This window comes from Somniosus microcephalus, chromosome 4 (assembly GCF_052327205.1).
Source record: "Somniosus microcephalus isolate GS21.2 chromosome 4, FLI_Smic_1.0, whole genome shotgun sequence".
Taxonomy (NCBI): Eukaryota; Metazoa; Chordata; class Chondrichthyes; order Squaliformes; family Somniosidae; genus Somniosus; species Somniosus microcephalus.
Window position 1 is genome coordinate 155,993,265 of NC_140990.1, and position 22,739 is coordinate 156,016,003.

The window sequence follows — 22,739 nt, forward strand, 5'->3', positions numbered from 1 at the left end:
CATTACACAGGACCAGATCTAAGATTGCCTGCCCCCTGGTTGGTTCAGTTACATACTGCTCAAGGAACCCATCCCTAATACACTCTATGAACTCTTCCTCAGTGCTGCCATGCCCAATTTGATTAGTCCAGTCAATATGAAAGTTAAAATCCCCCATGATTATAGCTGTTCCCTTATTACAAGCCCCAACTATTTCCTGATTTATACTCCGACCAACAGAGTTGCAACTGTTAGGAGGCCTCTAGACTACACCCACTAGTGACTTTTTCCCCTTATTATTCCTTATCTCCACCCAAACTGTTTCACTATCCTGATCCTTTGACCCAATATCATTTCTGACTATTGCAGTGATTCCATCCTTGATTAACATAGCAACCCCACCTCCCTTTCCTTCCTGTTTGTCCTTCCTAATTGTCAAATACCCTTGTATGTTTAGTTCCCATTCATGATTATCTTGCAGCCATGTTTCCGTAATGGCCACCAGATCATACCCATGTGTAGTTATTTGCACCGTCAACTTGTCAATTTTGTTACGAATGCTGCGTGCATTCAGATAAAGAACTTTCAAATATGTTTTCTGACAATTTATTCCTGCTTTTACCCCTTTTACTACTTTACCTTTATCATTATACATTGTGGTTTTTGATATAATGATTTGGACTTGGTGGGTACAGGGCACAATTTTGAAATTTGCAGATGACATGAAACTTGGAAGTATAGTGAACAGTGTTATGTCCCCATGAGACTTTTAGTATTGTGTTTTGTCTCCCCCTAGTGGTTTTACTACTTACCTCCTTATTGTTGATTTATGTCATGTGACATGATGAGAAAGTGAAAGTAAAACACAACCACGAGGGAGCCAGAAATCATGGCTGGCGATGTATACAGTATCTAATGCCATCCTTCCCAGTTTCCCCCTTTGACTGGCATTGTCTGTAAGTAGCCTTTTATCAGATGTCTTTATGTTTGATCTATGTCACCATTTCTTGATATTTGTGGCCAGATGAGTTAAAATATTGCACTTTGTGGAGTTTCCATGTGGCTGGCTATTAGTCTTTCTCCTGGCATTCATGTGTTAGACCTTTGATTGTTGTATCAGATTTACCTCAAATTGTAATAGAACCGTCGAGTTATAGTGGTAACGTTTCGTTCTACTATCCTAGGTTTATTTTGTGTATTCAGATCATGATTGTAATATCAATCGGCCTTATTTGATGTTGTAATTTCTTGCTTTCTTTGCAGTTTCACCCTGTGTCATTAAACTGGATTAAAAGTAACAACGCCTCCTGTTTGGTGATGAGGGTTTAGCTGTCTGTCGAATCATAGCCGTGAGGAGGACAGAACAGTGAAAAGACACCTTTCCCATGGGCGAATCTACTAAAGGTACAGATACTCAACACCAACACGATTCAATGCATCTCCGAAGCCACACATTCCAGACACGAGTCATAAAAGCTAAAATGGAGGAACAGTCACCATCGAAACAAGCAGAGGAGACCAGATCTCACTGTTCTGGCTCCTCCAGGCATTCAAGTAGGTCTGTTACTGGCGCAGCGATGGCCAGAGCCAAGACCGAAGCAGCCAAAGCAAAGATATCCTTTGCTCAAAGAGAAATGGACATAAAAATGGAAAAGGCACGTATTGAAGAAACATTAGCAGCACGGTGGCATAGTGGTTAGCACTGTTGCCTCACAGCGCCAGGGACCCGGGTTCGAATCCGGCCTCGGGTGACTGTCTGTGTGGAGTTTGCACATTCTCCCCGTGTTTGCGTGGGTTTCCTCCGGGTGCTCCGGTTTCCTCCCACAGTCCAAAGATGTGCGGGTTAGGATGATTGGCTATGATAAATTGACCCTTAGTGTTAGTGTTAGGGGGATTAAATACGTGGGGTTACGGGGATAGGGTGGGATATGTGTTGGTGTAGGGGTTACGGGGATCGGGTGGGATATGTGTCGGTGCAGGCTCGATGGGCCGAAATGGCCTCTATCTGCGCTGTGGGGTTTCTGTGATTCTGTGATTCTGTGATTAGCCGTATTGGATATGGAAAAAGAGGCAGCAGCAGCTCTAGCGGAGGCAGAAGTCCTTGAAGCAGCTGTTGAAGGTGAAGCAACAGGCAGCAACCTTAACCTTCATCTCCCTCACCAAGATCCAGTGCAATGCACCACAGAATACATACAAAGCCACTCCAGGTCACAAACTGTTAACTCTTCAATGCCCAACATAGAGCCTGTTCCAGAGTTAATACACAAACAGGAGGAGCCAGGCCATGCATCTCAGTGCCGCTGTGAGCTCAACAAAAACACTGTGGAAGAGGATGAACACAAGTTTCAACCAGAAGACCAAAGGCTAACCCATCATTATCGTTCACAATATCTGCAGACCTATCGCAGTCCAGCTGCTCTACCTCACTACAAACAGGCCCAAGGCATGTCAGATTTCGTGAGGTTCTTCGCACGTCGTGAACTCGTCACCACCGGGTTGCTACAGTTCAACGACCAACCTGAAGACTACAGAGCATGGAGGTCTACTTTTCGGAACACCATAAGAGGGTTAGACCTGTCAGCAAGCGAAGGAATCGACCTACTCGCTAAATGGCTGGGTAAGGAATCCTCTGAGCAGGCCAAGAGAATTCGAGCTGTGCACATTAACCTCCCGGAAAGGGGGTTGAAGAGGATATGGGATCGTCTGGACGAGAGCTATGGCTCCCCGGAGGTGGTTGAGAATGCACTGTTTAAGAAGCTGGAGAACTTTCCCAAGATCCTCAATCGAGACCGCCTGAAGCTCAGAGTTAGGTGACGTCCTAATGGAAATTGACTCAGCCAAAACTGAGGGATGTCTGCCAGGTCTTCTGCACCTTGACACGGCACGTGGGATAAATCCCATTGTTGAAAAGTTACCATTCAACTTGCAGGAAAGATGGATAACTCAGGGATCAAAGTATAAGGAAGATCACAACGTTCCCTTCCCACCTTTCTCCTTTTCTGCCAAGTTTATCTGCCAGCAGGCTAAAATAAGAAACGACCCAAGCTTCTTCTTCTCCACTCAAAGCCCTGGGCCACCGAAGACAGCACAGTCTGCTACAAGCTACAACCAGAGAACTCCAGTGTCAGTTCATAAAACTGAAATGTCACTGTCCACCACCTCCTCCAGCGACGACGCAGATGGGAAAATGGACGACCCCGTCAAGCAATGCCCTATTCACAACAAGCCGCACCCGCTCAGGAGGTGTCGGAGCTTCAGAGAACGGACTTTGGAAGATCGCAAATCGTTCTTAAAGGAACGTGGCATCTGTTATAAATGCTGTTCCTCTTCAACTCACCTGACATGGGACTGTATCACGGCCGTCAAATGTGCAGAATGCAATAGCGAAGGCCACAACACAGCACTCCACCCAGGTCCAGCCCCCTGGGTCTCAACGGCCTCTACCGCCGCAGCAGAGCACGGCGGGGAGGAAGAGGAAGACATTCTGACACCGGAAGTAGCCTCACATTGCACCAAGGTCTGCGGAGCACACATCAGCAGCAAATCCTGTTCCAAAATCTGTCTTGTGACGGTCTACCCTGAAGGACAGCAAGAGAAAGCCATAAAGATATACGCCATGCTGGATGATCAGAGTAACAGATCACTCGCCAAGTCTCAGTTCTTTGACCACTTTAACATAGAAGGAAACAGCTCCCCATATTCACTGAAAACTTGTGCCGGCCTAGTGGAGACATCAGGAAGGAGGGCCAGTGGTTTCGTAGTGGAGACCCTTGATGGAAAGGCGAGCCTGCCTCTGCCCACACTAATAGAGTGTAACCAGGTGCCTGATAACAGGTCAGAGATCCCTGCACCTGAAGCAGCGCTTCATCATTCTCATCTCAAACCAGTGGCTTACCAGATTCCACCGTTGAACCCTCAAGCTCCCATCCTGCTTCTACTAGGCAGAGACATATTGAGAATCCACAAGGTACGTGAACAGATAAATGGTCCACACGACTCACCTTATGCTCAGAGACTTACATAGAAACATAGAAACATAGAAGATAGGAGCAGGAGTAGGCCATTCAGCCCTTCGAGCCTGCTCCGCCATTCAACGAGATCATGGCTGATCATCCAAACCCTAGCACCCGGTCCCTACACCGACAGCCATCCCACACAAGCCCTATCCCCGTAACCCTGTAACCCCACGTATTTAATCCCCCCTAACACTAAGGGCCAATTTTTTATCATGGCCAATCAACCTAACCCGCACATCTTTGGACTTGACCTAGGGTGGGTCATCATCGGTGATGTTTGTCTGGGAAACGCCCACAGACCTGCCAAAGTGAACACATTCCATACAAATGTGCTGGAGAATGGTCGCCCCTCACTCTTTGATCCGTGCCCCAACAGCTTTCAAGTGAAAGAAAGATACGGCATACAGGTTCCAAGCTCTCTCTCTGATGATCCTACTGAGCAACCAGAACACGGAAAGCAAGAGGATTGTCTTGGCCAGGCAGTCTTCAAAGGGACGAGTGACGATGACAAGTTAGCTCCTTCCATTGAGGACAAACTCTTTATAAAGAACATGGATGAAGAGGTCTTCATGGACAGTAGCAATAGCTGGGTCGCTCCTCTACCGTTCAGAACTCCAAGACGACGGCTTCCTAACAACCGAGGACAGGCACTCAATCGACTCATCTCTCTCCGCCGCACGCTGGAAAGAAAGCCGGATACAAAGGACCACTTCATTTCATTCATGCAGAAAGCCTTTGCCTCAGAAGACCACGCCAATGACCTAAAGGACCTGGACCTTGGAGTTGACTTACCTCCTCTACAGCGCAGCCTTGGGCTCAGTTGGGACCTGAATACGGATACCTTTACCTTCCAAGTTGAAGACAGTGAAAAGCCCTTCACTCATCGTGGTGTCCTTTCTACAGTGAATGGCCTGTTCGACCCCCTTGGGTTTGTGGCACCAGTCATCATCCAAGGAAAAGCTCTGCTTAGAGACCTCACGGCAGACACAAACGATTGGGATTCACCACTACCTCGAGAAAAGGAGGGATCTTGGCACACTTGGAGAAACTCTCTCCAAGACCTCAGAAAGCTTCAAATTCCAAGACCCTGTACTCTCATCTCTCCCTCTGAAGCTCAACACGAAGAAATATGTGTCTTTTCTGATGCTTCAAACAATGCCATAGCTGCAGTTGCCTACCTCAAGGTCACAAACCCCAATGGAGAGTGTGAAGCAGGCTTCATCCTCGGCAAGGCAAGGTTAACACCACGTCCCGAACACAGCATTCCACGACTGGAGCTCTGTGCTGCCGTTCTGGCTGTAGAGATGGCAGAACTGATCACCTCCGAGATTGATCTCAAGCCTGACTCTATCCAGTTCTACACAGACAGTAAGGTGGTGCTGGGCTACATATGCAACCAGACTAGAAGGTTTTATGTGTACGTCAATAACAGAGTCCAACGCAGCAGAAGGTCAACACAACCTGAACAATGGCACTACGTGCCTACTCACCTGAATCCAGCCGATCACGCCACCAGATCTGTCACTGCAGTTCGCTTAAGGGATACCACATGGCTTATAGGACCTGAATTCCTGTGTTGTCCCCAGCAGAAAGTCACAGAAGTGTCATTCTTCTCCATACGTGGACCGGCCAAGCAGCTTCGATCTGACTGTGGTACCAACTTCATCGGAGCCTGCAAGGAGCTCGATATTCCTTCTTCTAACGATGACAACACAGTTAAGAGATACCTCGCAGACCAAGGTTGCACCTGGATCTTCAATCCGCCACATTCCTCACATATGGGAGGTTCATGGGAACGAATGATCGGCATCACACGCCGCATATTGGATGCAATGCTTCTGGAACATGGATTTTCCAGACTCACTCATGAAGTCCTCACCACATTCATGGCTGAAGTGGTAGCCATCATCAATGCAAGACCACTCGTCCCTCTGTCATCAGATGCAGAGTTCCCACTCATCCTGACACCGGCCACCCTCCTCACTCAGAAAGGAGAAGCCATTCCTACACCTCCAGGAGAGTTCAGCAGCAAGGACCTCTACAGACATCAGTGGAAGCAGGTACAGAGTCTGGCCAACGCCTTCTGGAGCCATTGGCGACGCGAGTACCTGTCAACTCTCCAAGCACGCAGCAAATGGCAGTCATCAAAGTCCAACGTCCAGACGGGGAACATAGTTTTAATGAAGGACAGTCAGAACAAAAGAAGTGAATGGCCGATGGGGATCATCTCAAAGGTTTTCCCCAGCAAAGATGGTAGAGTTCGGAAGGTAGAGGTCAAGATCCCAATCGGTGATGGGACAAAGCTCTTCTACAGGCCAATCACAGAGATCGTGCTTCTTCTCTCCAAGTAAGACCAGATGGTTGCTCCCTGATAAGTTGTATTTGCTTTATTATGTGACATCTTAGAGATACCAGACGGGGAGTGTTATGTCCCCATGAGACTTTTAGTATTGTGTTTTGTCTCCCCCTAGTGTTTTACTACTTACCTCCTTACTGTTGATTTATGTCATGTGACATGATGAGAAAGTGAAAGTAAAACACAACCACGAGGGAGCCAGAAATCATGGCTGGCGATGTATACAGTATCTAACGCCATCCTTCCCAGTTTCCCCCTTTGACTGGCATTGTCTGTAAGTAGCCTTTTATCAGATGTCTTTATGTTTGATCTATGTCACCATTTCTTGATATTTGTGGCCAGATGAGTTAAAATATTGCACTTTGTGGAGTTTCCATGTGGCTGGCTATTAGTCTTTCTCCTGGCGTTCATGTGTTAGACCTTTGATTGTTGTATCAGATTTACCTCAAATTGTAATGGAACCGTCGAGTTATAGTGGTAACGTTTCGTTCTACTATCCTAGGTTCATTTTGTGTATTCAGATCGTGATTGTAATATCAATCGGCCTTATTTGATGTTGTAATTTCTTGCTTTCTTTGCAGTTTCACCCTGTGTCATTAAACTGGATTAAAAGTAACAACGCCTCCTGTTTGGTGATGAGGGTTTAGCTGTCTGTCGAATCATAGCCGTGAGGAGGACAGAACAAACAGTGAGGAGGATAGTGATAGACTTCAAGAGGATAGAGACAGGCTGGTGGAATGACATGACATGACATGGTAGGTGAAATTCAATCAGAAAAGTTTGAGGAGATACATTTTGGTAGAAAGGATGATGAGAGACATTACAAGCTAAAAGAGTGGGGGAGTGGGACTAACTGGATTGCTCTTCGAAAGAGCCGGCACAGATTCGATAGGCCCAATGGCCTCTTTCTGTGCTGTATTTTTCAATGATTCTATGAACTAGGGATGGGCAATAATTGTCGGCCCGTGCCAAAGGCACTAACATTTCACATCTCACTTCACTACAAATATAAACACCAATTCCAAATCAAAGAACAAAAAAAAGTATCCAACAATTCATTTGCACCTGATAGTAATTATGAATCACTTTGAAGTATCAGTGGATCACTGAACCACTGACAAAAGCTTGTGACCATTGTTCAATGAACTGGTCATGACACGAGCGAGGTATCAGTGCTGGGAGTGGATCACTGCTCTGAGGGGGGGATAGGTGCTGGGAGTAGATCACTGCCCTGAGGGAGGGATCGATGCTCAGAGTGCATCACTGCACTGAGGGAGGGATCGGTGCTGGGAATGGATCACTGGTCAGAGCGAGGTATTGGAGCTGGAAGTAGATCACTGGCCAGAGCAAGGTATAGGTGTGGGAGTGGACCATTGATGGAGCGAGGTATTGGTGTGGGAGTGGATCAGAGGCCAGAGCGAGGTATTGATATGGGAATGGATCACTGGCTAGAGCGAGGTATTGGTGCTGGGAGTGGATCACTGGCCAGTGTAAGGTATCGGTGCTGGGAGTGGACCACTAGTCAGAGCGAGGTATTGGTGCTGGGAGTGGATCACTGGCCAGAGCGTGGTATTGGTGTGGGAGTGGATCACTGGCCAGAGCGAGGTATTGGTGCTGGGAGTGGATCACTGACCAGTGTAAGGTATCGGTGCTGGGAGTGGATCACTGGCCAGAGTGAGGTATCGGTGCTGGGAGTGGACCACTGGTCAGAGCGAGGTATTGGTGTGGGAGTGGATCACTGGCCAGAGCGAGGTATTGGTGGTGGGAGTGGATCACTGGTCAGAGCGAGGTATTGCTGCTGGGAGAGGATCACTGGCCAGAGAGATGTATTGGTTTTTGGAGTGGATCACTGGCGAGAGTGAGCTATTGGTGCTGGGAGTGGATCACTGGCCACAGCGATATATTGGTGTGGGAGTGGATCACTGGCCAGAGTGAGGTATCGGTGCTGGGAGTGGATCACTTCCCAGAGCGAGGTATTGGTGCTGGGAGTGGGTCACTGGCCAGAGCGAGGTATTGGAGCTGGGAGTGGATCACTGGTCATAGCGAGGTATCGGTGCTGGGAGTGGATCACTGGCCACAGCAATGTTTTGTGTTGGGAGTGGATTCTCGCCACCACGATGTATCGGTGCTGGGAGCGGTTCACTGGCCACAGTGAGCTATTGTACTTGGAGTGGATCACTAGTCCGAGCGAGGTATTGGATCTGGGAGCGGATCACTGGCCACAGCGAGCTATTGTGCTGGGAGTGCATCATTGGCAAGAGCTAGGTATCGGTGCTGGGAGTGGATCATTGGCCAGAGCGAGTTATTGGTGCTGAGAGTGGATCGCTGGCCACATCGAGGTATTGGTGCTGGGTGTGGATCACTGGCCAGAGCGAGTTATTAGAGCTGGGAGTGGATCACTGGCCAAAGCGAGGAATTGGTGCTGGGAGTGGATACTTGTCAGAGCGAGGTGTGGTGCTGGGAGTGGGTCACTGGCCAGAGCTAGGTATTGGTGCTGGGATTTGATCACTGGCCAGAGCGAGGTATTGGAGCTGGGAGTGGATCGCTGGCCACAGCGAGGTATCGGTGCTGTGAGTGGATCACTGCCCACAGCGAGGTATCGGTGCTGGGAATGGATCGCTGGCCACAGCGAGGTATTGGAGCTGGGAGTGGATCACTGGCCACAGCGAGGTATTGGTGCTGGGAGTGGATCACTGGCCAGAGCGAGATATCGGTGCTGAGAGTGGATCACAGGCCACAGCGAGGTATTGGTGCTGAGAGTGGGTCACTGGCCAGAGCGAGTTATTGGAGCTGTGAGTGGATCACTGGCCAGAGCAAGGTATTGGAGCTGGGAGTGGATCACTGGCCAGAGCGAGGTATTGGAGCTGGGAGTGGATCACTAGCCACAGCGAGGTATGGTGCTGGTTGTGGATCACTGGCCAGAGCGAGGTATTGGAGATTCGAGTGGAACATTGGCCAGACCGAGGTATTGGTGCTGGGAGTGGATCACTGGCCAGACCGAGGTATTGGTGCTGGGAGTGGATCACTGGTGTAAGAAATAGCTGTTAGATTCATAGATGGGTTTTAATTCTTAGAACAGAGACTGACAACAGGCAAGCGGAAAAAGATAGCATAAATGCCAGCAAGGTCGCATATCAAGCATCAAAAGACAAATAGAAGTGATAAGGGAATTGTAAAATGCAAGGAAACAGGGAGGATAACACCTGCTAGATAACAAGGAGCCATGAAGCCATAAAATGCCCTTGAAGAAACTTGACAAAACATTCCTCAGAAAGATAAGAGGGAGGCCTTGTCAGTCCTGCAGAAAGGGACGGCGAGGGTTGCCTTCCCGCTTCACAATTGGACAATAGGATGGGGATCAAATGATTGACACCAGGTGATTACCAGCCCACCGAAATAACTATAAATATAGACGACCAAGAGAGGAAACCAGGCAGTCAGGGGCGAAGGCTTCCCCGAGATGGCTACGGCCTAACGCCTTGGTCAAGTTTAGCCTCTGAGGTGGCAGACGGCCTCATACCTCCAACAGCTTGAGAGATGACCCAACGGAAGTGACCACTGCAGCAGACTGCAGGAATCCACCCAATCCGAGACCACCGTCCTGCCTCCTCGTCTGTCCGGTCATAGCATTCCGATTCGGGAGTCGTAGATCACTCCTACTGTCACGGGTTGTATGTCTATTATACTCGGCTTAAACCATATGTTATATCTGATTATGCTTTAAAACTGTAGCTCTTTAATAAAAGCCATACAACTTCTAAAGCCCTGTTGGGTAATCTGTGTGTGAGCCTAATCTTACAGTGGTGTCAGAAGTGGGATCACAGAGTTAGGAGTTGTAAGGTTCCAGTTGGGATGACCGGAGGGACCGGTTGAACGCACGTGATCGTTGCTTAGACTGTGTATAGTGTTTTTTTCCTCTCTGAAAGAAGGGAGCGCTCTGGTCGAATGTACGTGATCCTTGCTTAGACTGTGTATAGTGTTTTTCTCTCTGAAAGAAGGGAGCGGTAAAGAGCTTGTTGAAAGGTAAAACCAGAAATACAATGGCATTGGCATATCACCGGGAACAGTTGATAGATAGCCTGAAGGAGGTAAAGCATAAAGTGCAGGAGAGAGAGGGGGGAGATAGAGAAGGAAAAAGATCTAATTTGCAGGCTAACCAATCTGAAAACTCAGCAAAGGAAGGGCAAAACAGGGATTTGGAAAGCCAGGAAAAGCTGCTGACACACCGATTTAAAAAGGGGAAAAAAAGATAAATTTAAAGTTTTACCGACATGGAAGTTATTAACGTCTGTGCCGAGACAAATAAAATACAACTGAGTGAAAGGAACCTTAAAAAAATACTAGAATTTCAGTTTGTATGAAAATGGCTGTTAAATTCCTGACTATGAATGTTTAAGAAGTTACAGTATTTCTTTTGTCTGAAAAGTCTGTCTTTAAAAGAAAGATTCTGTTATGTGTGTTTTAGCTCCACCCACTACTCTGTGTTAAAAGCGTGTAAATCTTTTGTCTTGTCTTGGATTTTGGAAGTTTTAAGAATGTGCAAATAAGATTGTGCCCCAAGAATCGGAAAAAAACCTTTGAACTAATTTAAGTTAAGCTGGTGTGTAAGAACTGAGAAGAGCAACAAAAAGTTTGTTTAACAAAAGGTTACATTTCAGTCTAAGATTTAACCTTGGAGTCGCGATTGCTATGGTGAAATCTTATAAAGCAGTTTGATTTGATTTGTTTAAATGTGAAAAACTAATTTTTCTCCAGTTATATTCAATGGGGGAGAAATTCAGTTGTTAGCGCCACCGATTAACGCCTAAAGAGGCCGAGAAGTGGGGCGCTAGCCAATTTCCGGGTGGGCGCAAGGCGCCTAGCGCCTCGCCCCATATTGAGCATGCATTTAGTGCCGGCGCTAAATCTTGGCACCCACTCATGGGCGCAGGCTGATTATGACGTCATTTGAGTGTGCAACGCCTTTTAGGCGCCCCGGACTGGAAATTCAGTGGCACCCCCCACCGTAGCGCCTGGCGCTAATAGTGACAGCTTACCTGGACCTTACCAAGTCACTCTCGGGCTGGAGGAGCGTTATTTAAAGGGGACTGGTGTGGTTTAAAAGCGGCAGCCATTTTTGGAGCACAACTTCCTCGAGAGCTACAAAGAGTTGCTGAGCTGCACACTGAGAGCCATTTGACCACTGAGCCAGTGCAGACAGACGATCTTCAGCCTTCTGACCATCACCTTGCTGTTGGTGAGCCTTGACAATGGGGAACCTTCCTGTGGGCACTTATTATGGGGGCTGCATTGGAGGGGAACGTCCTGCTGCTGAATCATCTGGAAAGGGCACTGAGACGCTGGGAGAGGGGGCGGGCATGGCCAGACGGAGGAGGGCCAACAGACGTCGCCACAGCAGACCTTACGCTGGCAGGGTTTTCCAACAGCAGTTTTCCTACATGAACATGCCGGAGGAGCAGTGTATCAGAAGGCTGCGATTTAGAAAGGAGGTGGTGACTGAGCTGTGCCAGCTGCTTCAGCCAGATCTGCAGCCTCAGATAAGGTGCAGGACATCTCTGTCGGTGGCTGAGAAGATGCCTGCTGGCCTGAACTTCTACGCGAGTGGCTCTTCTCAGGCTGCGCGTCAGAGGCTGATCAGAAGTAGCTTCTAGGCCCCTCTCACGGAATGCTTGCTGCCATTCCAAGAACAGGAATGGAACTGGTCTGACACCCCCAAGCCTGTGAAGGGCAAGATGCATGTAAATAGCAGGCATGGCCATTGTAAATGAAGAAAGTGTTTCATTACACAAAATGTGGTTCCTTCAAACATGAGAAAGCTATGGCAACAGAAAGCAAAACGAATACACTGACACATAACTGCCTCTCACACCCGGGAGACTGTCCAAAACATAAATCACATTCCGACCATCTTCCTTGGCCTTGATTCCACTGCGCCAACCAAAGCATCCAATGCCCTATCAGTGAGGCATTCCGCCCTCTGCCTCACCCTTTCCATATCTTGCTAGGCTGGTGCGCCACAGGTAGGCTCCCACCGCTTTGAAGGCCTACAAGGCAGTGAGTGTATCTGGTGATGCCAATTGACCTGCCCCTTTAAGAGCTGGCCGGCGCCAGTGTGTCTCAGGGAAAGTGATTATTGACAGCACGCTCGCTGCGCCCCGCCACCACGAAATTGGGTTGCGCCACCGGGTTAGCGCCTTAGGAGTAGCGTGCAGTGCCTGATTTAGCGCCTCAATCACCTTTAGGGGCGCTGCAACCCAATATCGCGCTAGGTGGCGCTAAATTGTGCCTGGCGCTAATCTTTGCACATCGCCAGGACTAGCGCCCCAAACGCGGCTATACTGAATTTCTAGGCCAATGTTTTTACAGTATTTTGGAAAGATATCTGAAGAAAGGACAATAAGAAATATGACGTAATTTACTGTTTTCTGCAAGAATGTGCTATTTTGTTTTGTTTTACCTGTTCTGTTCATGTTTAGTTAAAGTGTGAAAACACAACTGCCTTTTCGATCAGGAAAGTTTTTTTAAATTTACGTGAAGTGATGCAATTGCGTGTGCCTGATAATGTTTCGCTCCACCTTCTTAAAAACTTGCAAAGGAGTTAACCCTTTCCACTGACAGCTGTTTAAGTTCACCAAGCAACAACTTCAGTATTACTGAATGAAATTTAAAGATATTAGACATTATTAAATTTAAGTTTCTTAATGTTAAGTTAATATTTCCCCATAGTGACAAGGAAAATTATGATTTGATATATTAACTCCTTGGGCTCTAAGCAGAGTCACAATGGATTATCTTCTTTCTTTTGTTATATGGAAGTTACCTTGTAAACTAATTGCAGCACTTCTGTCTCTAATGTTAAAACACTGTGGCCTAGAAATTCAGTTGCGTTCGCCAGCCGTTAACGCCATAAGAGGGGTAGATTTCCAGCGCTAGGCAGTTTGCGCCCGGGTGCAGGCCAGTCTGCGCCAACGCCCAACTTCAGTTGACATTTAGCGCCGGCGCAAAGTGTTTGCGCCCGCTCAGCTGCGCGCGCAGCTTATGACGTCATTTCGTCGTGCAACGCTGTTTGTGCGCCCCAAACCGGAAATTCAGTGGCGCCCGCCCAATGTGGGTGTGGCGCTGTTAAGAACTGTGAAGTGGAACGCAGCAGAGGCCCTGCGGGCCTCGGGGAGCGCTAATTAAAGGGCACTTACACTGAACTATAAAGGCCAGCCATTTTGCTGCAATGACTTTAGTGCTTTGGATTTCTGGACAGAGACCAAGGAACAGACCTTACTGATTTGGGACAACATAGGAGAGGTATTTTTAGCTTCTGGCCAGAGCTTGGAAATTTGACTCTTTGTGAATTCACTGTTTGCAAGTTTATTATGGGGGCTGCATGGGGTTCCAACCCTCAGTTCCAGCATTATGTGCGAAGGGCTCGCAGACGCTGTGTGAGAGGGGCAGCCATGCCTAGACGCAGAGGGGCCATCAGGCGTCGGCAACGTAGGCCTTACCCACTCAGGGAATACCGGCAGCAGGTGTCCTATCTCACCATGACTGCCGCGCATTGTGTTAAGAGGCTGCGCTTCAGAAGGGAGGTGGTTGCAGAGATCTGCCAGCTGCTTCACAGAGACCTGCGTCCACAGCTGATGTGCAGGACGTCTCTGTCGGTGGAAGTGAAGGTCACGGTGGCTCTGAACTTTTATGCAAGCGGCTCCTTCCAAGCCGCTGCTGGGGACATAGCGAACATCTCCCAGTTCGCCGTCCATCGCTGCATCCGGCAGGTCACCGATGCCCTTTTCGCAAGGAGACACCAATTCATCTCCTTCCCCATGACCCTAGAGAGGCAGGAGCAGCGTGCAGTCGGATTTGCCAGGATCGCTGACTTCCCCATGGTGCAGGGCGCCATTGACTGCACGCATGTGGCTATGCGGGCACCTATCGACAATGCCGAGGACTACCGCAACCGGAAGGGCTACCATTCCCTCAATGTACAGCTGGTGTGTGACCACAGGCAGTGCATCCTAGCTGTCAATGCCCGCTTTCCAGGAAGCAGCCATGATGCATTTATCCTGCACCAGACTACTGTGGCTGACATGTTCGAGGCACAGCCTCCACCAAGGGGATGGCTTATCGGGGACAAGGGCTACCCTTTGTGCACATGGCTCATGACCCCGCTCCGCGCGCCCAGGACCCCTGCGGAGGAGGCATACAACGAAAGCCATCAAGCCACAAGGAACATCATAGAGCAAACGATTGGCGTCCTGAAGCAACGGTTCCGCTGCCTGGATTGATCCGGCGGATCTCTACAGTATTCGCCGGATAGAGTCTCCCAGTTCATCGTCGTTTGCTGCATGCTGCACAACCTGGCTATCCGCAGGACTCAGGCACTGCCACCTCACGTTGGGCCACCACCTCAGGAGGACGAGCAGGAGGACCATGAGGAGGAGGAGGAGGAGGAGTACCAGCCCAGGAGGGAGCCACAAGGTCCAAGGGCCGTCCGCCGGCGGCTTATTGAACGACACTTCTAGGCCCCCTGTCAGGGAATGGCTTGTGGCAATGAACGCACCTGAATGCAGCCGCTCCGCAAGCCCTCAGCCGGTTAACGCAACAACCACTTGAAACATGACACCTGGACAAGCTGAATAAATAAAAAGCTTTATTTAACAAACTCAGGGCCCTTCCCACATGAAACAGAAAAACAGACAAGACCCCCAAAAAACAGTGAAAAACATATCTCACTCCCACAACCTGGGGAGGAATAACAAAACTTGTCAATCCAATTGGCCTTCATCTTCGGCCTTTCCAAAATAAGCCCCCCCCCTCCAGAACACAAACACCCCCATATAAAAAAAACAGTTGCCGACACCCTCTACTTGGTGTGCCGAGAGGGTGAGTCCTTGTGCAGGCTTCTCCGGCCCCTGCCCGACCTGTTGCTCCGCCTCAACCTGGACCCTGTGGGTGTTGGAAGGCTGGGGAAAGGCTCCTGAGGGCCGCAATGCGTAATGGCAGATGCCCTTGGGGGTCGGCCTAGACGAGGTCCGGCCCTGGAGGGTCCGGCTGCTGACTGCTGCAGCTGTGGCTGGGCAGCATCAGTCTCTGCAGCAGCTCGTCGCACCTTGGCTGGGGGAGTGGCAGTGGCGGCTGCAGCAATGGGGGCAAGCTGGTCACCAGAGACATTGGCACTCGGCTGGGCTGGCACTGCAGCAAGCGCAGCAATCTGGTGGAGGGCAGACCGCTGTGCTGCAGCAGGGCGGCGGGTGCCCTGTCGATGCTTCCGTGACACAGCGAGTGTGGCAGAAGTGAGTGCCCGAACTGCCCTGTTCTGTGCCCGCATCAGATCAGCCAGTGTCTGCATGGCACCACTCATGAACTCGCGACTCGCGTCCTGTGCTGCCGCGAGTTGGTCGACACCCCTGGCCTGTGCTGCCGCGAGTTGCTCGACACCCCTGGCCTGTGAGTCCCCGAAAGCGGCCACACTATGAGCCAGGGACTCAATGGCCTGAGGCAACTGTCCCACAACCCCCATGAACTCGTTGTGGCGCCGCTCGGAGGCCGCGGACATTTCATCAAGGAGGCGTACCTCCTGGGCGAGGACCGTCTCCGGACTGGAGGGCGGACTCTCCATCTGGGGAGAAGGCCGCCGAGCTGGCCGACCCTTCCCGCGTGCCTGGACGCCACTGGGCCCAGGAGCTGCACCCCCCTGCAACACTTCCACCTGGCTCTCCTCCAGGCAAGACGTGTCCCCTCCATTGCCATCCCCTGGCGCGGATGAGGGTTCCCCCGATGTGCCGCCTTCCTCTTGGTACTCGTCGTCCTCCTCTTCTGAGGGACTGGCACTCTCAGCTTCATGGACCTCCTCCTCACCAGCTGAAAGCAGGAAGGCACAAGAGTAGCTTTAGAGTGAGGACAGGGCATCAGCGAGGGAGGCATGAGTGGTGGCATTATGCGCATTGGTCAGACAGTGGCAAAGGATGTAGATCTGAAGCGCAAGGGGAACGAGAGAGGTCCAAACGGTCATGTCCTTACCATTGGGGCCCAGCACAGGGTCGGCATCTCCAATAGCAATGGGGCCAACCACCCGGCCACGCATGAGTCGAGCCACGCGCTCCTCCAGGTCACTGAGCTCCTGGAACTGGCCACGGCCTCCCCCGGTGACATTCCGGCTCTTCATATTCTTGGCCAGCTTGGCCTGCAAGAGAAAGGACGGCCTCTAAGTACAGTGTGTTGCCCTGTTGTTGTCTGCACTGCCTCCCATGGTCGATTAGCATGGCCAGTGTGGTGCCCTGTTGTTGTGTGCACTGCCTCCCATGGTTGAATAGCATGGCCAGTGTGGTGCCCTGTTGTTGTGTGCACTGCCTCCCATGGTCGAATAGCTTGGCCAGTGTGTAAAGTGCAGAAAGTGCTATTGATGATCATGCCAGTGCCATAGCTGCGGGAGGAGGGATGGCCATTAGGCCTTTGAGGTCCCTTTGCCCATAATGTGAGGTGCACATGCAAGGATGAGGAGGACACTGGAAAGGGTACTCACCCTGACCATCCGAGTGAGGTCGTTGTACTTCTTGCGGCATCGGTCCGCACTCCTGGGGACATCGCTGGTGGATGACACCCTGTGGGCGATTTCCCTCCAGGCTCTCCTGTACTGCCTCCTGGGAGCCTTCTTGCCACTGTCCGGGCACAAGATCTCTCTTCTCTTTTCAAAAGCCTTAAGCAGCACCCTCAAAGCATGCTCTGAGAAGCGCTGCGCTCGTTCACGGGCCTTCTGCATGGCTTCAGGCGCTATTTGGGTCCACCAGCAGTGTTCAGGCCTAGCTGCAGGGCTCCACTATCCAGGGCGTGGCAGCAGACAAAGTCGACCCTTCCCCCTTTAAGAGCTGGCCGGCGTCAGGGTGTCTGCTGTCAATCAAAACATGACCGCACCTGCGCTGCGCCCGGCCTCGGCGTTATCAGTCCGCACCGCCGGCTTAGAGCCTAAAGATAGGAGTGCAATGCCAGTTTCAGCGCTCGCCCAAACTCCTTGGCCAAATCTACTGAATTTCGGCGAAGTGGCCTACACTTTCCGGCGGGCGCTAACTTTAGCGCCCGCCCGACTTTAGCGCCCCAGAAGTGGCGCGACTGAATTTCTAGGCCTGTGTAAGCCACCTAGCCTGATAATTACATGTTTCTGAAATTGGAAATGGAGGATAAATTGATAAAAATGAAATTGAACATTGTCAGTTCAATAATACTGCTGTTTGGATTTTGGGATAATTTTGAAATGACAAAATGGACTCAGGCACTATATATTTGGTTACTTTTGGGAAAATAAAAGATTCTCTAAAATAATGATAAATAAAAAAGTGTTAATAACTTGGATCAAGTGAGAACGTTTGATCTATGTTTTCTATCTTAAATATTGTACTGGACAGTAAAGTTTCTCCAGGACTCATGAATGAGATATGAATGGTAATTAAAGGGAAGTGATTGGGGGTGTAAGATTGAAACAGGAGAATTACACTACTGAATGGGAATTTTCAGAACTTTCTAGTGAAAGTCAGGAAAGTGTAGTTAAGAATAGTAAATTGATAGCTTTCTCTTGGAGACATTTGTGTCCCTGCCTTTAATGAACTTTTAAGAAAACTGAATTTGATAGTCTGGCCACTACCCAAGACATCGGGACCATGCAGAGGAAGATGAGCAAAGATCTCCAGACGACTACAATCTTTCGATAAGATACCTGAAAGCCCGAGAAAGGCTTGTATCGGATAGCATGGGTGGCATGATATTGAGATACCGGTGTGAGTGTGCAAATGTGATTTGTTACGTATGAAGTAATTACCATCCAGGAATGTATGGTGAATTTGCACTGAAGAACGGGTCTCAGACATGCTCAGTTACTTGACAACAGCAAGACATGAAATGGTTAATGTGGCTCAGGAGAGCGAGACAACCTTTAAAGCATTGACACATACTCCATCGAGAAACTATCTAATTAATGAAACAATCAGAATAGAGTTAAACACTCTGGTACCTGTTAGAGGGATTGAAATTGAAGTTGAAGTGGAGAGTTACATGGAATCTGGATTGGGACAATTGAGGGCTAAGGAGAAATCATGTTTAGTAAGAATTATCCACAAGATGGGTACGAGCAAAAGAAAGATCTGGAGAATCTTTTAAGTCCACGATTTGTTGATTAGATGTGAAACTGTAATGTCACTTGAAATGATTGTAAGACTGAATTTAACTGTGACTGTAATAATTGTGTTTTGTAGGTAACAGAGCGTGGGGAAAAACCAGTACGAATCCAGTATGAGGTGATTTTGGTGGTACCTCCTGTGTCACTACTACTGCAATTACCATGCTTTACGGGTCTAACAGGACCTGCCCCATCAACCAACACGCTTTTAAGTATGAGCTACACAATTATGTGGCACAATTCGGATACTCGGATACGACATTCCCCTGTTGTTTGTGGGTTTCAGTGAGCTCATGATGTGACTGAACTCCTCCCTAAAGCATTTTTATGTTTTGGAGCAAGACAACTCGAGAATAGATATTGAAATTGACAGCATAGGGGACAACTCACACTGGTGGGATATTGGGCTTAATACATCAGCACACCCTTATGTTCATATTATTTCACATGCTCTGGTAGTTCTTCAGCTTATAATGATAGTGTATTTGATATATGTAACTTGTGTAGTAAGACTTTGATACATAACCAATTGGGTACTCATGCCCATGACTAACCAGCACTAACAAATTAATTGAGCACACTGAAAGAGAAGATCCGAAGCAATGTAGAGGAGACCCCAGGTGGGGTAACATCAGGAAAGAAAGAAGAAACAGAGGATATCCCAGGCGGGGCAGAATTGTACACCGGAACAGTGAATTGAATTTGAGTAAGGGGTCAGAGGCTGCTCCTTCTCCTCAAAAGGAATGGACTGTAAGGAAGGGAGAAATCTTCAAGACTCCCTACTAACTAACACCCAAGTTGAGAGAGCAGTAAGAGCTAGCTAGGTTAGTCAAGTGCCGATTGTGAGACGTCAATAAGGATATTTCCTTCTCAAAGAAGGGAATTGTAAGAAATAGCTGTTAGATTCAAAGATGGGTTTTAATTCTTAGAACAGAGACTGACAACATGCAGCGGGGAACAGATAGCAGAAATGCCAGCAAGGTCGAATATCAAGCATCAAAAGACAAATAGAAGTGATAAGGGAATCGTAAAATGCAAGGAAACAGGGAGGATAACACCTGCTAGATAACAAGGAGCCATGAAGCCATAAAATGCCCTTGAAGAAACTTGACAAAACATTCCTCTGAAAGATAAGAGGGAGGCCTTGTCAGTCATGCAGAAAGGGACGGCGAGGGATGCCTTCCCGCTTCACAATTGGACAATAGGATGGGGATCAAATGATTGACACCAGGTGATTACCAGCCCACTGAAATAACTATAAATATAGACGACCAAGAGAGGAAATCAGGCAGTCAGGGGCGAAGGCTTCCCCGAGATGGCTACGGCCTAACACCTTGGTCAAGTTTAGCCTCTGAGGTGGCTGATGGCCTCACACCTCCAACAGCTTGAGAGATGACCCAACGGAAGTGACCACTGCAGCAGACTGCAGGAATCCGCCTAATCCGAGACCACCGTCCTGCCTCCTCGTCTGTCCGGTCATAGCATTCCGATTCGGGAGTCGTAGATCACTCCTACTGTCACGGGTTGTATGTCTATTATACTCGGCTTAAACCATATGCAATATCTGATTATGCTTTAAAACTGTAGCTCTTTAATAAAAGCCTTACAACTTCTAAAGCCCTGTTGGGTAATCTGTGTGTGAGCCTGTGATCCTAATCTTTCACTGGCCAGAGAGAGAGAGAGTGCTGCGAGTGGATCTCTGGCCACAGCGAGGTATCGATGCTGGGAGTGAATCATTGGCCAGAGCGATGTATGGATGCTGGGAGTGGATCACTAGCCGGAGTGAGGTATTGGTGCTGGGAGTGGATCACTGGCCAGAGCAAGGTATTGGAGCTGGAAGTGGATCACTGGCCAGGGTGAGTTATTGGAGCTGGGAGTGGATCACGGGCCACAGCGAGGTGTCAGTGCTGGGAGTGGATCACTGGCCAGGGCAAGTTATTGTAGCTGAGCGTGGATCACGGGCCACAGCGAGGTGTCAGTGCTGGGAGTGGATCACTGGCCAGGGCGAGTTATTGGAGCTGGGAATGGATCACGGGCCACAGTGAGCTATCATTGCTGGGAGTGGATCACTGGCCAGAGCAAGGTATTGGAGCTGGGAGTGGATCGCTGGCACAGTGAGGTATCGGTGCTAGGAGTGGATCACTGGCAATAGCGAGGAATCGGTGCTGGCAGTGGATCACTGGCCAGAATGAGCTATTGGAGCTTGGAGGGGGTCACTGGCCAGAGCGAGGTGTTAGAGCTTGGAGTGGATCACTGGCCAAAGCAAAGCATTGGTGCTGGGAGTGGATTACTGGCCAGAGCGAGGTATCGGTGCTGGGAGTGGGTCACTGGCCAGAGCGAGGTATTGGTGCTGGGAATGAATCATTGGCCAGAGCGATGTATGGGTGCTGGGAGTTGATCACTAGCCAGAGCGAGGTATTGGTGCTGGGAGTGGATCACTGGCCAGAGCAAGATATTTGAGCTGGGAGTGGATCACTGGCCACAGCGAGGTATCGGTGTCGGGAGTGGATCACTGGCCAGAGAGTATCAGTGCTGGGAGTGGATCACTGGCCACGGTGATGATTGGTGCTTGGGGTGGAACACAGGCCAGCGTGAGGTATTGGAGTTGGGAGTGGATCACTGGCCAGAGTGAGGTATTGATGCGGGGGTTTGATCACTGGCCACAACTAGGTATTGGAGCTGGGAGTGGATTTCTTGCCAGAGCGAGGTATTGGTGCTGGGAGTGGATCACTGGCCAGAGCGAGTTATTAGAGCTGGGAGTGGATCACTGGCCAAAGTGATGAATTGGTGCTGGGATTGGATCACTGGCCAGAGCGAGGTATTGGTGTTGAGAGTGGATCACAGGCCACAGCGAGGTATTGGTGCTGAGAGTGGAACACTGGCCAGAGCGAGGCATTGGAGCTGGGAGTGGATCACTGGCCAGAGCAAGGTATTGAGGCTGTGAGTGGATCACTGACCAGAGCGAGGTATTGGAGCTGGGAGTGGATCACTAGCCACAGTGTGCTATGGTGCTGGTAGTGGATCACTGGCCAGAGCAAGTTATTGGAGCTTTGAGTGCAAATTGCCAGAGCAAGGTATTGGTGCTGAGAGTGGATCATTGGCCAGAGCGAGGTATTGGTGCTGGGAGTGGATCATTGGCCACAGCGAGGTATTGGTGCTGGGAGTGGATCACTGGCCAGAGCTAGGTATCGGTGCTGGGAGTGGATCACTGGCCACAGTGAGGTATCGGTGCTGGGAGTGGATCACTAGCCAGAGAGTATCGGTGCTGGGAGTGGATCACTGGCCACAGCGATGTATCATACTGGGAGTGGATCACTGGCCACTGCGATGTTTGGTCCTTGGAGTGGAGCTCTGGCCAGAGAGTATCGGTGCTGGGAGTGGATCACTGGCCACGGTGAGATATTGGTGGTGGGAGTGGATCACTGGACAGAGCGAGTTATCAGTGCTGGGAGTGGATTACTGGCCATGGTGATGTTTGGTGCTTGGAGTGGATCACTGGGCAATGGGAGGTATTGGAGTTTGGAGTGGATCACAGGCCAGAGTGAGCTATTAGTGCTGGGGTTTGATCACTGGATACAACTAGGTATTAGTGCTGGGAGTGGATCACTGGCAAGAGAGAGGAATTGGAGCTGGGAGTGGATCACTGGCCATGGCGAGATATTTCTGGTGTGAGTGGATCACTGGACAGAGCGAGGTATCGGTGCTGGGAGTGGATCACTGGCCATGGTGATGTTTGGTGCTTGGAGTGGATCACTGGCCAGAGCGAAGTATTGGAGCTGGCAGTGGATCACAGGCCAGAGTGAGCTATTAGTGCTGGGGTTTGATCACTGGCCACAACGAGGTATTGGAGCTGGGAGTGGATTTCTTCACAGAGCGAGGTTTTGGTGCTGGGAGTGGGTCACTGGCCAGACCGAGGTATTGGAGCTGGGAGTGGGTCATTGGCCAGAGAAAGTGGATCACTGACCAGAGCAAGGTATTGGAGCTGGGAGTGGATCACTTGCCAGAGCGAGGTATTGGAGCTGAGAGTGGATTCTGGCCACCGTGAGGTATCGGTGCTAGGACCAGATTACTTGCCATAGCGAGGTATTGTGCTTCGAGTGGGTCACTGGCCTGAGCGAGGTTTCGGTGCTGGTAGTGCATCATTGGCCACAGCGATGTATCGGTGCTCAGAGTGGATCACTGGCCAGAGCTAGGTATCGGTGCTTGGAGTGGATCACTCGTCAGTGTGATG

At 49.7% G+C, this 22,739-nt stretch overlaps 1 protein-coding gene across 2 annotated transcripts; it reads left to right on the plus strand.

Annotated features, from left to right (window-relative positions):
• Positions 1–768: 768 nt before the first annotated feature.
• Positions 769–20,125, plus strand: LOC147119940 (uncharacterized). 2 transcript variants are annotated; one of them, XR_015078102.1, is made up of 4 exons: positions 769–935; positions 1,243–1,383; positions 6,933–7,106; positions 18,585–20,125. XR_015078102.1 is itself a non-coding variant. In XM_085985377.1 (3 exons), exon 1 carries the CDS (start codon positions 4,208–4,210, stop codon positions 6,344–6,346), a length of 2,139 nt encoding a protein of 712 aa, XP_085841503.1. In that variant the 5' UTR covers positions 3,845–4,207; the 3' UTR covers positions 6,347–6,625; positions 6,933–7,106; positions 18,585–20,125. The 2 variants fall into 2 exon arrangements, 1 of the variants encoding a protein (XP_085841503.1); XM_085985377.1 differs by lacking the exons at positions 769–935; positions 1,243–1,383 and adding an exon at positions 3,845–6,625.
• Positions 20,126–22,739: the final 2,614 nt, after the last annotated feature.